The 15,249-nt window shown below is 35.2% G+C and overlaps 3 protein-coding genes and 1 long non-coding RNA gene across 4 annotated transcripts; 2 read left to right on the top strand and 2 right to left on the bottom strand.

Moving 5' to 3' along the window:
• The first annotated feature begins 163 nt into the window (after window positions 1–163).
• LOC133745307 (probable WRKY transcription factor 43) lies at window positions 164–2,174 on the top strand. The gene is made up of 2 exons (XM_062173369.1): window positions 164–525; window positions 1,965–2,174. Exons 1-2 carry the CDS (start codon window positions 212–214, stop codon window positions 2,149–2,151), a joined length of 501 nt encoding a protein of 166 aa, XP_062029353.1. The 5' UTR covers window positions 164–211; the 3' UTR covers window positions 2,152–2,174.
• A 297-nt stretch (window positions 2,175–2,471) lies between these two features.
• On the bottom strand, window positions 2,472–3,817 carry LOC133745306 (uncharacterized). The gene is made up of 2 exons (XM_062173368.1): window positions 3,319–3,817; window positions 2,472–3,206 (listed from the first exon to the last, which is right to left on the bottom strand). Exon 2 carries the CDS (start codon window positions 3,195–3,197, stop codon window positions 2,472–2,474), a length of 726 nt encoding a protein of 241 aa, XP_062029352.1. The 5' UTR covers window positions 3,198–3,206; window positions 3,319–3,817.
• A 366-nt stretch (window positions 3,818–4,183) lies between these two features.
• LOC133745305 (SUMO-activating enzyme subunit 1A-like) lies at window positions 4,184–7,794 on the bottom strand. Its single transcript, XM_062173367.1, has 11 exons — window positions 7,638–7,794; window positions 7,425–7,522; window positions 7,299–7,350; window positions 6,995–7,190; window positions 6,711–6,790; window positions 6,486–6,602; window positions 6,165–6,215; window positions 5,791–5,857; window positions 5,018–5,121; window positions 4,743–4,847; window positions 4,184–4,631 (listed from the first exon to the last, which is right to left on the bottom strand). Exons 2-11 carry the CDS (start codon window positions 7,505–7,507, stop codon window positions 4,518–4,520), a joined length of 969 nt encoding a protein of 322 aa, XP_062029351.1. The 5' UTR covers window positions 7,508–7,522; window positions 7,638–7,794; the 3' UTR covers window positions 4,184–4,517.
• Window positions 7,795–12,611: 4,817 nt separating this feature from the next.
• On the top strand, window positions 12,612–14,940 carry LOC133706533 (uncharacterized). Its single transcript, XR_009844589.1, has 2 exons — window positions 12,612–12,774; window positions 14,775–14,940. It is a non-coding gene; the product is annotated as an uncharacterized LOC133706533 (long non-coding RNA).
• The last annotated feature ends 309 nt before the right edge of the window (window positions 14,941–15,249 follow it).

The following is a 15,249-nucleotide window of genomic DNA, read 5'->3' as shown; positions in this document are numbered from 1 at the left end:
CTAGTGTGACTTGTTCATGTACAGAAAGCTTATGTCAGTTTTTCTCTGTAGTTAGTGAACTATGGAAGTTGGCCACTAAACGCCGCCCACAATTTTCTACAAAGTCCACTTTTACAAGATGCATTAACCTCGTTTATCATTCCTTAATTCACAATAAATACTTGTCAGCTCTAATCACAATTCCTCTCTCTCTTTCTCTCTCTCTTATCAAATGGAGCACAACCAAATACGTTTCTTTGGTTTCTCACCATCATTAGCTTCTCCTAATTTCTCATCGAGCACTGCTTCAAATATTCCTCAATTGTTTCCTCATGTTCATAGTAGCAATGCAGTTCCGATGGACAAATGCGGAACCTCCTATAGTTCAGTGAACAAATTGAAATCGATAAGGAAAGACTGTGGTGACAAGGAGACCAAGAAGCACAAAATTGCATTCCAAACAAGGAGCCAAGTTGATGTACTTGATGATGGATATCGGTGGCGAAAATATGGGCAAAAAACTGTTAAGAACAGTAACTTTCCCAGGTTAGTCTCTGTTTTTTTTTTTTTGGACGTGCAGGTTAGTCTCTTCTTGTTATCATCAAGTTATAGATGAATTTACTCTTTGATACAAGATTACATGGTCAGGTTTTTGTATATAGGTTTGACATGTGTGTAAAATAATCACACCATGAAAAACTCTTCTCAATAAATGTGTGATTGCATATATACATATATTATCTACCTTCCATTTTCAATGATAAGAATGAAGAATGCCATTAAACAACAATGAAACACCTATGACTTGTTTTATTTAAAGGGATGAGGAAGCTGGATTATAGGAATCAATTCGTAATGGTGAAGAAATTACGGAGTAAATTTTGGTTTTATCTATACTATTATTAAGAGAAGAGGCTTTGTTAGCCAAAGTGGGTGTGAAAATACAATAAAATCCTTAGACCTTATATTAATTTTAAATAATTTTTAATAATTTAGTGGTAGTATAGTAAATAGCAAAATTAAAATTCCTATAAAAAAGAAGTTAACTAATTAATTTTCAGAAAGTTAACAACCCATGACTGCAATAACCACCCACAATTCAGATAATATCCCACTTTCTTTTTTATCAAATAACTTTTTCTTTTCTCAATAAAATAATTATAAAAATTTTACACATGCAGAGCATGTGAGCAGAAAACTAGTATGAGATATTGAAAGAAACTAACAATTCTAGGGATTATTTTATAGTTGGTCATACTTGTTTTATGTATGCTGTTTGTTGTGTTATATTTCAAGGAAATCTAATAGTAAGGAAATTTAGTAGTTTGAACATTACTTTTCTGGTTTTTCCAATAAGCCCAACAATACAAAGCCATTATATGCATCTCTTATTTCAACCAATGGTACCAATATATGCCTATATGGTATCAGCTTATCATCACTCGATAGAAAGCAAATAAGGCAAGCCCTACCGTACACTTGTAAATACAAAATTTGCATTGACTAAAATGGATAAATAGAAAAATTATTTTTCATGCAAGAGTGGAAATCTTCTTAGTTTGACATAAGTGAATGAAAATGTAACTGTGTCCTTTTACTATGGGAACTAAGGTGCTTAATTCCTTGTTGTAGTTCTTCCCCAATTTATGAACTTTATCAAACTTGGTACTTTGTGCTTCATCATGCATGATACCCATTACACATTTACGCTTTTAAAATAATATTATGTTCAACACACTTGAATCAAGAAAAAGAAAAGGCCCAATAATGGAAATGGAAGGTTGGATTTTTCTGATGCACCATTGATTTAGGAATGCTTCATTGGTGTTTTTAGTTCAAAACTTCGAATTATGTGATGGGAATTATATTGAAAATTTTCATTTCCATAATGTCGGAAAACTCTCATCAATACAATGAATACATTATTAGATTTCTATATCAGTTCAGTACACCTGAAAACATCCCTTGTTTGCCTATTTATGCAGAAGTTACTACAAGTGCACACATCAAGGGTGCAATGTGAAAAAGCAAGTCCAACGCCTTTCCAAAGATGAGGAAATTGTGGTGACTACATATGAAGGAATACACATCCATCCCACTGAGAACTCTGATGAAACCTTTGAGCATATCTTAAGCCATATGAGGAAGACAGTCAAAGATGGCATAAAATGACTAAAACACTTGATGATATGTATCCGATCCATTTCGAACATGGAAGTTACTGATCATATGCTAGCTTATAATGCATATTTGCCTCTCTTTATTATGGATAATGCATATTTGCCTCTCTTTATTATGGATATACCTAGCTTATAATGCATATTTGCCTCTGTAAAAAAAAAAATGAAAACAAAAATCTTATATATGTCTCAAACACTATGAATGTAACGTTTATCTGACCTGCAAATGAAAATCGTGGAGTAATAAGAAAAATAACAGAGGGTGATTGAACTCGAATAATATTTCTTTTAACTAATAAGAGTGAGAGAATATCACGTTGGGACTAGAATTAGCTCATAATGTTCATTCCCATATCCATAAAGACCCATGATACTGCAAATTGCAAATATAAGTGCAGCAATGGCAAGCACATGCATGATCACAACAATGCACCTTACCCAATTACCCCCTTCATTCTCAACAACCTCCTTCTCTTCCACAGTCACCAGTTTCTCTTCTTCCTTCATTTTCTCACCACATGGGGAAAAGGTCAAAGATGAAATGGAATCCTGAAAACAAACTTTAATCTCTTTGCTCTTACCTGATTCAACTTCTTCACCACCAGAACCACATAATGGAAGTGATCTCACCTCACTCTCCTGATCCCAATCATCCCAGCTACCCCATTCACTCTCTTCTCCTCCATAACCAATCTCAGTTTCTTCATGCTCATCCTCAAACAGCCTCCTCCCCTTCAACTTGCCACTCTCAATCGCCGCCCTTCGGTCTCTTCTGATCTCTTCCACTGCAAAATCATTAGTCCTGACATTCCAATTATCGCCTTCCGAGGGAAACATTCTGTGCTGAAGTGAAGACATGAGGTGCCTTGATCGGGTTTTGGCCATGGTGCTTGATGATGAAGAATATGATCTCCTCTTGGTTTTGGGGTAGGACTGTTTGTATGACTTCCACTCTTGTTGCAAATTCATGAACTGCTCTTGTAGCTTCTCCACTTGAGGACTTTTAACACTAGGGTCATTTGCCTTTAGGCTTTCCATGGTAGGGTCCTGTGAGGAATGTAATTTGTAGATGTTTTGAATTGAAAAAGGGTTATCTGGATAATGAGTTTGGTAATTTAATTTTGATTTTCAAACACAGTCAAGAAGGATAAGAACTGACCACGTTCTGAATATCATTTTCTCTTTTGAAATTTTGATTTTTGAATCCCACTCTTTTGTGATTCTTTGCATTGAGGAAGAATTAATCAGGATCACTGAATCACTAATCATGATTTATACTTTATAGTGGCAAAGTCGATCATTACAGCCTCTGTTCAGCTACCCTACTGCTTTGTGCTTTCCATATTCTTTTGCTTTTCCCTCTAGTTGTTACCATTTTCTTTCTTTTCTCCAATTTGGAAATTCTGTATATAGTAAAAGGAAACCTTTCTGTAAAGTATAAAAAGGGAAGATAATATACGTAAAGTAAATAATCTTTCCTGGTCGTAAGTACATTCTCTTGAGTAGTCTTTTACCTAAAAAAGGTTTGTGAAATGTTATAAACTTTAGTCGATGATTTTGATCTATCTGATAGTATCAGTATTCCTTCCATAAATCCTCCTGTAACGGCCAACAGATTTTAACATTATGAAAGATAGCTATGGAAATAAAATTTGTGAGAATGTCAATAATGACTAGTGTCAATAACAAGATAATATTTTTGTTTTGTTAAGAAAAACTCATCCACACAAATTTTAAGAATCTATGATTCCATAATCTCATTAGCAAACACCTGGATAGAAGATAAAATTATGAACATCAATGGACTTGACCTCAAAGATTAAAGTATATGCAGCTATAATGAACATCCCTTTGCCTCTGAACTTTTTCCCCAGACAAAATTGATTGCTCATCAGCCACTACGCATAACCTCAAGAAATGAATCATGACCAGGGTCACTTGGTGGACCTTGAGATTTTGGTACATGGATCCACTCTTGGAATCAAAATGCGCTCCATTTAGATATAGTGGCTACTACGTTCATATAAATGAAGAAACTTCAAGTCTAGCCACCAATATGTTTTCAAGATAATAACTTGTTTAACATTTGGATAACCGATGAACAATGCACTCAGACGCATAACTACGATTGTGACCATACATCGCCAATCATTAAATTTTGTAGCGTAAGGTTCACTAGCAAATACAGTCAAGCAACAGATGAATAATCAGAATCCGAACCAGAAAGGTAGGATTTTTATAAGCTACCTGAAAAGGGGTCAAGCCTCCTGAAAAATCTATTACCAACACTATATGGCAGTTAGGACTGTCCTGCTTTCAACCTTTCAACAATTACAACTTCCCTCTCTACAAGGCCGCTCAGCTTCCAGTGTTGTTTGATAGGTCCTCTATTATGCCCTTTCCATCCATAGCATCAAAGAAGAAGAAATTCTTGAGAGGCTCTCCTTTGCCTGATATTGCTTTGATAACCTCCTGAGAAGTTCAGTACAAAACTATCAATGTTGGGGAATTAACATTAGATTATATTTTTAGCTGGGAAGTAAACACTTTTACTTGTATATAATAAGATGGACGTTGGCACACCTGCCCAAGAATTCCCCCAATGATGGGACAAACTGGAGGAAATTCTCTTGGATCTGTCACCAATCTTTCTAGGAGGGCATCAGGAATATGTGATTCCTTCAACGACTGCATGGTTGTTACATTAGCAAGCGTAAGTCAATGCAGTAGGTAAAAAGATAACAACTTTTAAGTACCACATTAGCAAGCGTAAGAAAGGCAAAAAGATAACAACTTTTAAGTACCACATTAGCAAGCGTAAGAAAGGCAAAAAGAATAACAACTTTTAAGTACCACACCTGTGCTTCACAGAACTCATTCTTCAATTTCAGAACACCGGGAAGATCTGCAATTGAAACTTCTCCAGGTTTACGTTGCTCAGCATCTTCAAACCTTTCTATCACTGCAGTCAAGTAACAATAATCTTAATTCATCTATCTTGGTCATCGATAAATGGAAACTATTCAAATAACACTTACGATAAATTTAAGGGCAAAAAATCCTCTTTGTGGGATCATTTTCATCCTATAAGTTGGTGGATTGATGGCACAAAAAGTGTAGTATGACCGCAACATAGCAGCAAGACTAAAGTTAAAACAGTAAACGAGTGCAACCCTGTGGTCGACACATGACACGAGACTTGTAGTAAATTTGAGGAAAAAAAAAAGAATTCTTCTTTAAGAGATCATATTCATTCTATAAGCTTGAATATTGATGGCACAAAAAGTGTAAGACTGCACCATGGCAGCAAGACTAAAAAGAAAGCAGTAAACAGGTGCAATAAATTGATATATGCATCCCTCATCCCTTAGTTAAAGGTCAACGTTATTCGTCTTCCTCTTTTATTTCTTTGGCTAATTTATTTATTTATTTTATGACAAAACTTCCCACTTCCCGAGAATTGCTCTCCAATGTATACCCAACATCCATAAGTAAAAGGGGTAGCTTTTAAATTTTCACATCTAGCTGAGAATAATTTCTCTTCCTCTCTTATCCTATGGGTAATCCTTTCATTTTTATTTTCAAAAAAAAAAAAAAAAAAAAAAAAGGGCAATGAGATAATTTACCGAACCTCGCATAGCAAAGTACAACTTTGACATTTTCCTGGGAAGTGCTTTCCAAGGTACTGAAATTGATTCCTGGAATGTACAGATGCATTGGTAAGTTCACACTATATGTGATGCGCATTATTGCCCAAAAGGTGACCATTATCACTGTATGGGACTGACAACAATCTAAATGCATATTTTATGAATAATAGTTTATTTTTTCTATCCCTTGTGGTCTTAATTAGATGAATGAAGGTCCTAAATTAATAAAACATGCAGAATGTGGCTTAAATTAAGCATCAATAATAGAAAAAATGTCTAGGGAGTGGGAGGAAAGTATGCATGCAAATTATGCAATAAAATTCAACATCTAGAGCAATGAAAGACCAAGTCATACCTCAAAACTTGGATAATTGTGTTGACATTCAATTGTTTCCTCCAGTTTTTGCTGTTAAGGAAAAGAAGAAGAAGAAGAAAGTAAGTACTTTCTCTGTCATTAGAGCCTCTATGCTGAAGATGCTTGAGGGTATTTTGTCATTATAAGCTTGATCATCATAACAGTCCAATATGTGCTCAAACAAATAGTGATTCATTGGAAACTTATTAGATCTACAGTTCTAGCAATAATGGCTATTATTGCATTAGCCATAAATCAACAAAAGAAACTGGGAACCATTTCAATGAAATGAGCATATGAGAAACCAAATCAGATGGTAACCTTCGAATATTTATGGAGTTGCAGATCAACAAAAATTTCACCACAAGAGTCTCTACAATCAACTGTGTAAAATGCTACCCGCTTTGATAACTTTCGGCATTTTTCATTGATCAGCTTCTACAGAAGAAGAATTGACAAAAGACAACAGATAATGTGGATTTAAACTCATGATCAATGCAAATTTCAGAAAGTTATAATCAAATCTGAAGAGAAAGGGCATCATACTTTTGTAGAGAGAGGGCAACAACTGATAACCACAACATCAAACTTGCTATAGAACTCACCGCCAAAGTTTGACAAGTCACCTGTGAGAACAAATAGTGGGATATTCTTAATTGTTCTTCTACCAGAAATTACAAAGAACCAATTAACTAATCTAAGTACCATAATTTTCCTAACCATCACCACTTGTTTGATATGAACAACCATTTTACTTAAAATTCTTTTCAGCAACAAGTTAATTATACTGAATCAAGACAATGGAAACTCTGTAGCACTAGAAACCAGACCTTTCTCCACAGAAACACGAACCATCGGATTGAAATCTTTCAGAGAATCGCGACAAAGCTCGGTTAGAGTTTTCCCCCCACACACACTTTCATCAGAAGGTATCAAAAAGTTAGCAGAAAGGGCTTCTTCGGTCGCTACCCGATCATCGACCAGTGTCAAACTACCAACTCCTGCTAGTACAATGTTCTTGCAAAACTACCCAAAAACAAAAAAAAAAAAATTGGAGACAAAGTATAACAAGATTGCTCAATAACATTTTCATTCAAACACAAACCAAAGGAGTAGATAGGACAGTTCAATTACCTCGGCAGTAGTCCCATTAATTCCACAGACTAGTATATGAGCTTTGCTCAGTCTAAAACAAAATCAAAGCTTTAAGCAAACGAAGCAACCCAAAATTCCAAAAAAAAAAAAAGGTAGATTCTTTACCTTCTCTGAGCATCAGCGCCCCAAACCCTAATTTGGCGATCGTAAAGAGCAGTCTCCTGCTCAGTCAACTCCTCACCGTCCATTTTCAACCGCAACCTCTGCAATTTTCGAAAGCAAGAATAAAAAAAATCACATTTTGGAAGCTGCGAAGTTTCACTGTAGTGACGAAACCCTAAAAGTGAATTACTATCCGAAGGGAGGAGCGAGACAAACCCTGAAAGCTGAGAAATTGAACGACGGAGACGAGGCTCCACAATTGGAATTGAGGAATTTTGATTTTCGAGGCTAAAATTCTGAAACTTTTGGTTCTGTATTTGACCAAAACCTGCTTTGGGCTTTGTTTAACATTTTTGGGCTTGAATATTAAAAGACGTTAGTTTTCCTTTGGGCTTAGGAGGTAAGGGCTAAGGGATAGTAAGAATATTGATTATAATTTTAGACTTGTGACTTGTGAGGCAGCAGATTACTCAATAGTTATGGGGCAGCAGAAGCATATTCCTCTTCCACTGGGGGCAAAAACCGATGAACATAACATATATATGAAGCTGCTGAGCAAATGAAAAGAATTCACTGGGGGCAGTAGCCCCCACTCGTCCTTAAGTGCGTCCGCCCCTGTCTGACCCGCACGTAGGTCTGCCACTGATTATGTTCTAAATAAGTAAATAACACCAACCATTGGCCACCGACACTCTCATATTGTCCGACACGCTTCTAACACATATTGTTAGGACCATATCCGTACTTTCTTAATTAAGATGATGTGTTATTGTGTTTGAGAAAGAAAAAAAATTGTGCTACAATCAAGCCATGTCAACGAATAAACTCTTAGATGTTGAAAACTAGTACTACAAAATATTAATATCATTGATCTTTATGATTCGTCTTTGTTACCAGTATGAGTTATCAAATCTACCTCTAATCTCGTTTTCCTTTCGTTCTCTCTCTTCTAATCTCTTACCAATAAGAGAGACCATCGATATTGAAATTAATATCGGTCATCGGTAACGATGCTTTGACAAGATATTTTTCCTCGGTTCTAATGGCTTGTTATGAGCATTACTGTGTTCAAGACCTTCATTTCCTATATATAATTTGACAAAAACAAATAAATGGCTGCCCTTAGCTCAGAGATGACCTAATATTATCAGCAAGCATGGAAGACAATCACCAACATGTAGTCACGTCCATTCATGTCTATTTTGAGAAAAACGGCGACTCGGATTCAGAAGACCATGTGCTGATCATAATGAGCGCGCGCTTTTGCTCCACCCAGATCAAGTAATTTATATGTCAAGAAAAGTAGGATGAACTTTTTTTTTTTTTTTTTGACTTTGTCAAGGGGAACCCAAAGGCTTCCTAGGCCCAAGATAAACCCCTTCGGCGCATGTGAAATGCTCCAACTGTGCATTGCAGCACAGTGCCTCGCCACTTTGACAGCTTCGGGGTTCGAACCTAGATTGGGGAGCACACCCAACTAGGCAAGAACCACTAAGCCACTTGCAGTGGTTCTCTCCACAATTTCTTTATCTCTCTAGTCAAGTTATATGTCAAAAGAGTAGGGCGGATGAAGCGGCGGTAGAGTCGGATCGGAAATGATGGGCATGATTCTAACTTCTTCCATCACTGCCTCATCACTCGGAATAATCGAAACACCCGCATCATATGTGATGGGTAAAAGCTGAAGAGTTTCGACAATATTAAGTGTGTGTGATGTCGAAACTTGAGGTCAACTATATATATTATAACATAGGTTTGGATACTTTAATTAAGAAAGAGAGGTTTAACCTTTGGTGTAATCATATAATGTTTTGGAAATGCATGTACGCACAATAACTGTTTGAAGTCGTGGACTCTTGAGATTCAGGGGCTCACAGACGATTGCCTCTTGAACTCCTGGAATCCGGCTATATGTGGAATGTGGTGGCAAGCGATTTGGATTGTGACACACCACAAATGCACAGAAAGTTGTGATACAGTGTTTGACATCACTCACACGCACAGAACAATGGTCATTAATTACCACCGATACAAGCCAAAAGAAAATAAATGTGATGTCACTGATGTGTGCATTTGATGAACTATCTGTATCTCCCCAAGATTGGAACTTTGGAATGGCCCTCAATCTTAAGCAAAGTCGTTGTCAATGTAAGCTAGGTTAGCCATGGATGATGGATATATCATATAAACGTGGCTCTTATTGTTCTTTCAATAAGCTATATAAATATATATAATGGTGGACTCAGGATTTTATTTATATGGAGGTGAACTGCTTATATGAAGTAAATAGAAATAAAAAGTGGGGTGAAAACATTAGATCCTAAAGAGCATTCGCACTATTATAAAATATGTTTTACTAGAGAAAAGAAAGAGAATTTTTTTTATCGAGGACAACAGCCTTCACTTGTCACAGTGCAGGTCCGCCAGCGGGCATATATTGTTGCTTATCTATATAATGTGCATCGAGGTCGTTTGGGCTAAAGAATTCAAAGAATAATACAGATATGATAGCATTAGTGACATTTGATCATTAAATGTCCTATTTATTCATCATGATTTGAAAGACGTACGTGTAATCATCGAGAAGAAATTTTGTCTCATGGATATATCCATTCCACTTTTATATGATTTGTTATTATAATTAGTGAATCGAACATGTCACGATTACTATTAAGATCAATTATTGAATAACGATGTGCGTGCTATGGCCGGACAAAAGAATCAACACGACGTTGGATTGATGGTGCCGACGAGTGAAAACTACACTTGGATCAGATTGGAGGGTGATCGTGGTGTTCAATCAGAGTCTGGATTTCACGGAGGGAGATCGAGAGGGGGGGGGGTGGGGGGGGGGGGGGGGGAGGAGGAGGAGAGGTTGGCAGAAGGACACGTGGGTGCCTATAAAGTACGAACCTTTTTCCCTACTGACAGAGGTGTGGGTCCCACTGACAGTCGCAATTAACAGCTGCCATACTGACTTTTTGGTTGTTGCAGATTTGAAGGACTTGTCCACTGTCTCTGGATACTGTAGCATGACCATTTTACCCTCCAATAATTCCTCTTGAATTATTTCTCTCTCGTCATTTTTCACGACTATTATTTTTCTTTCACAATATTAGACACGAATGTTAAATGTCGTTTTAGTTTGTTGATGTATGGTCGTTATAGATGTAATTATAAATTTCTATAATAAATAAATTTTGATTATAAGCTTAATTTCAATCAATAGAAGCCGTGCTACGATGTCAAGCTTATGTAATTGCATAGAAGATCAGTGAAAGTTTAAGGGACATAGGCATTGGAAATTGAACTGTATTAGCAAATCCGCTTCTGATGTTATTGCGAAATAAACTAAATAGAAATAAGTCTTGACCTAATGCCTAAATTTTATTTAAAAAATTCTCACTCACCCCACAAACAAATTAGAATTCTTACTCATTCAATTAATTTAAGCTTTTGTGGGGGTGGTCAATTAATTTGACCATGCAATCAGGGCAGTTAAAGGGAAGTAATAGCAACAGTAAATGCAACGGTTAATGTAGCTGTAAATGCAACGATAAATGCGACATTCAGTATGGCAATCATGACCGCCAATAAGTGACGGTTATTGCAGGAGTGAATACGGCCTTAATGGTGGCGTGCCGCTCAAGTCACTGCGAGCTGTGCAAGTTTACTTGCAGCCCACGCCGAAATACACCTATAAATAGGCTGCTCGATATCGAGGTAAGGCATCGAATTCCAATTCACTGTACTCCACTACTAAGAAACGTACTGACTTAGGCATCAGAGAGTTTTCTGCAAGTACCCCCCTCCTCCTCGGGCCGACGGTCAAACTTCGAGTCAACGCTCGAGGGAACCTTCTCGATTGTTCCCGGTCAGCTCCCGCTCCAGTCCGCATTCATTGGTGAGTCAAACTCCTCTACGGAATTTTTCGACACCAACAGCGTTAAATGACAGTTTTCCATTTCTACATTTGAATTCTCTATTCTCTATTTGATTTGCAACCTTATCTGTTTGAAGCAATGGCTCCGGCCCACTGATTTTTTATTTTTATTTTTAGTTCGGAAGTATGTAGCTAACTAGCTAAGGTACATATACCTAGTTTGAATATTTACCGTGCAATAGGCCTAGCGCAGTGGATAATGTTTTAGTCGATAACAATTTGGTCCTAGGTTTGAAACTCATTGCTTGATTTTATGAGTTTTTTTGGTATTCTTTTTTGTTTTGGACTGAATATTTGTATTTTATATGTAATACATATTAATTTTCTTGATATTAAGTTATTAACACTATTAGTTCTACTTTCGAATTAATTTTTTAAAAAATTAATATAGTTATAAAAATTTAATATAATTATTAGCTTATTGCTTTAGACAATTTACAACAAATCACTTTGATTTTTTTTTTTTTTCAGTTTTTTTTATGAAGTATTGATATTTTGTAAGTGCCCCACTTAAAGTCAAATTTTGGCTCCGCCACTGGTTTGAAGCAAAACAAAACCACCATGACTACCTCTACGGCTTTGCTGGTTCTTTCTTCCCTCACCCTTAAAACCCTAGCCTTCTACACTCCCTGTAATAACCCGAAAATTAGTGTCAACTATAGAACACTATATTATTAGTTATATTCGAAAAGTCTTACTTTGTTTTGAGTATTTTTCTTTTTAGAAATCAATATCATCACATACCGCACTGAGAATATATGTAATTTTTTAATACTAGACTTCTAGTAAACTTATCAAAATACCTTAGTTCGTATTTCTTGTGTACACTCGATATTTATCATTGAGCTCAATACTATTATCTATATTATTTTTGTGATGCATGTCATTTTAGTACTAATTATTGCTATTTTTACCTTAAGAAAGCACTAAAGTTCTTTACTTATTAATTGGGTAAATGTGCATATGGATGTGTGTGTACATACATACATACATACATACATATATATATATATATATATATATATATCTATATATATATATATAATTAGCAAGCTGATTTATGCTTTCTTTCTTTTATTACTTTTTTTTCTTTTACTTTTCCTTTTAATCATTTAACCTATCTAGTGGATTAGCCACTTACCTTATATTATTAGTCACTCATTTTATTTTATTTTTCTTTAAGCCTAATTCTAGCCTATATAAACACATGATCTCTATCATATTTTCCTACAAGCTTAACAATCAAATGCAAAATTTGATCAAAAACTCCCTTAGTTGAAGAGAAAACCCAACTAAAAGTTCCTCACACAAATCCTTCATCCTATTTCCCTTAAGAAGTTTCCTTTTGTGAAAGAAGTCCAAGCTTGATTTCAAGACCAAAATCTTCACCTCACCTTCTGATTTCCTTAAGTAAGTACATGATTACATTCCTATATTCTTTTGTCTTTAAGATTTATCAAATTGCATAATCAATGATAAAATGGAAAAGGATCTGCTTTGCTGCAAACCCGTATTTTCGTATATAACAAATTATGTTTTGTCAAAAATAATTACATTATTAAATTCCTCATCAAAAGTTCTTCAATTTAGGCTTTTGAATCACTCAAAAAGGTTAAGAAATGAAGAAGTTATGGCTAATCAAAGTTTTCAACTTTTAAACTCGCTGGAAATCTCATACAGCCATCACAACTTCAAAAATTCATATCTCTCTCATTTCTTATCCGATTTCTACAAACTTTATATCAATTTGAAGCTTAAGACCTCTACTTGTGATCTGGAGAGTTTGAGAATTAATGGTAAAATACACAGAACGTAAAGATTTAAACATCAAAGGGCAGTATCAAAAATATCGGTTTCTGTACTGTTATGGTTCTTCACCATTTCTGGACTATGTGACTTCGAACAGGATTACATGACTTATTCCATTAGATTCCTTGTGAAAAACCCTTTGAAATGGTGTACTCATTTGACTAATTCGGACTTGTGATGGACAACATAACACATCTTGAAGTTTGATGACTCTAATCGGAGAAACATGAACATGATTGATGAACTTCAATGGATTTGGACATAAGGACTGAAATACTAACTATAATATAATTTTGTTAAATTGTTTATAGTTACTTATTTAATGCTTGTGCTTTATTATTACCTATTTTACCTTATTTCAATTATGTATAAACTTCTTTTTAATTATGTTGTTTGCTAGTGAATTTACTTATTTGTGATATACAATTATGTTATACATGTTTTCATATGAGATTATTCCTAAGTATATGTATCTATATGTGTGTGTACATATACATATATTACGATCTATAATTTATAAAGATTGTATGTTGTGAATTTGATTATGTCTAAGATACTTATTTGTGATATACAATTATGTTATACATGTTTTCATATGAGATTATTCCTAAGTATATGTATCTATATGTGTGTGTACATATACATATATTACGATCTATAATTTATAAAGATTGTATGTTGTGAATTTGATTATGTCTAAGATACTTATTTGTGATATACAATTATGTTATACATGTTCTCATATGAGATTATTCCTAAGTATATGTATCTATATGTGTGTGTACATATACATATATTACGATCTATAATTTATAAAGATTGTATGTTGTGAATTTGATTATGTCTGAAAAGTACAATTATGAAGCCGGGTGATTACAACAACCCCGTGCTTAAGTGAATTACTGGTAAATGTGTTTTGGTGCTTCGTGGTTATGCTTCGTGGTTGTTAAGCTGTGGGCCCTAGTCCCTTCAGATAGTGCACTATTATACTCTTAGGAAGGGTGCTTACTTTGAGTATACATGCCTTGGTTGTGTCCTTGGTATGCTGCGGCTTACCCGTACTTTGGGAATAGTACGTCGGTCCCTAGTACGTGGATTTATGATTTGTTACCAGTCAACCTGGTTTTCCCGTGTTTTGGGTATAGTACGTCGGACCCTAACACGTGGATTTGTGATTTGTTACCAGTTAATCTGAAAATTCACTAAAAAGAGAAGTGTACTTATGTTATTTTGATCAAATATCTATCTATGATATATTTTTAATATGTGAAGGTGTTAGTAAAAAGAAAATCAAGCATGTGTTGCTTTAATGTTATTTCACATACTAATGCTACAATATTTGTTGGTTTGATAAGAATATGTGACTATGTGATTTATTACCAAACCATTCACACGAATGAATATATTTGTATATATGTGTGTGTGTATTGTGTGTATATATATATACATATTTAAGAATTCGTATGAACTTAAATGGTTCTTAGTACATTTTAACTTGGTTGTTCAGTTTTGATTTCTTATAAGATACATTAATATAAGAATGTAAGTTGTGTACTTACTGGGCTTGTGTTGCTCATGATGCTACACCTTCTTGTTTTCAGGTATTGAGTAGATGCTTGGGGAAACGGGATGAACCTACTAGATAAAATAATATTTTTCTACTACTATTTCTAGTGAATACCTGTACTGATTCGAATTTTGCTTAACTTTGGTTATGTAAATATATTACCGATATTAGTTTTCTAATAAAAGTACTATTCAAACATGTATATATTTTCTTTTACTTCTTGTTGATTTATTCAAGAAGAAAATTGTATTTGTTTTGACTCACGTCACAAATTCACGAGCCATATTTCAGTACAATATTGGCCTTGGATTTGGGGGCGTGACACTCCCAAACCCACCTCAGTCTCGCCCTTTTCCCGTCCTTTTCGCTCTTCTCCAGTGACAGTTTTACACCTCTTGGAAGTTGTGGAAGCCAGATCGAGGCGGTAAAGATGAAAAACAAACGTTATGGAGGCAGGAAAGTTGCCAAAGAAGTCGTTGTAGGAGAGGAAGAAGAGCTTGAGGGACATG

Source organism: Rosa rugosa, chromosome 4, assembly GCF_958449725.1.
Source record: "Rosa rugosa chromosome 4, drRosRugo1.1, whole genome shotgun sequence".
Classification (NCBI taxonomy): Eukaryota; Viridiplantae; Streptophyta; class Magnoliopsida; order Rosales; family Rosaceae; genus Rosa; species Rosa rugosa.
The sequence above is the reverse complement of the archived record's forward strand: the minus strand, read 5'-3'. Positions and strand labels throughout refer to the sequence as shown.

What these genes read in the sequence shown, in the direction of transcription:
- LOC133745307 (XM_062173369.1), top strand. Translation starts at nt 212, where the DNA reads ATGGAGCACAACCAAATACGTTTCTTTGGTTTCTCACCATCATTAGCT. An exon ending in AAGAACAGTAACTTTCCCAG is followed by an intron (nt 526 to 1,964) that starts GTTAGTCTCTGT and finishes CTATTTATGCAG; the next exon opens with AAGTTACTACAAGTGCACAC.
- LOC133745305 (XM_062173367.1), bottom strand. Translation starts at nt 7,507, where the DNA reads ATGGACGGTGAGGAGTTGACTGAGCAGGAGACTGCTCTTTACGATCGC. An exon ending in TCGTGTTTCTGTGGAGAAAG is followed by an intron (nt 6,791 to 6,994) that starts GTCTGGTTTCTA and finishes TTGTTCTCACAG; the next exon opens with GTGACTTGTCAAACTTTGGC. An exon ending in GTTGCCCTCTCTCTACAAAA is followed by an intron (nt 6,603 to 6,710) that starts GTATGATGCCCT and finishes CTTCTTCTGTAG; the next exon opens with AAGCTGATCAATGAAAAATG.
- LOC133745306 (XM_062173368.1), bottom strand. Translation starts at nt 3,197, where the DNA reads ATGGAAAGCCTAAAGGCAAATGACCCTAGTGTTAAAAGTCCTCAAGTG.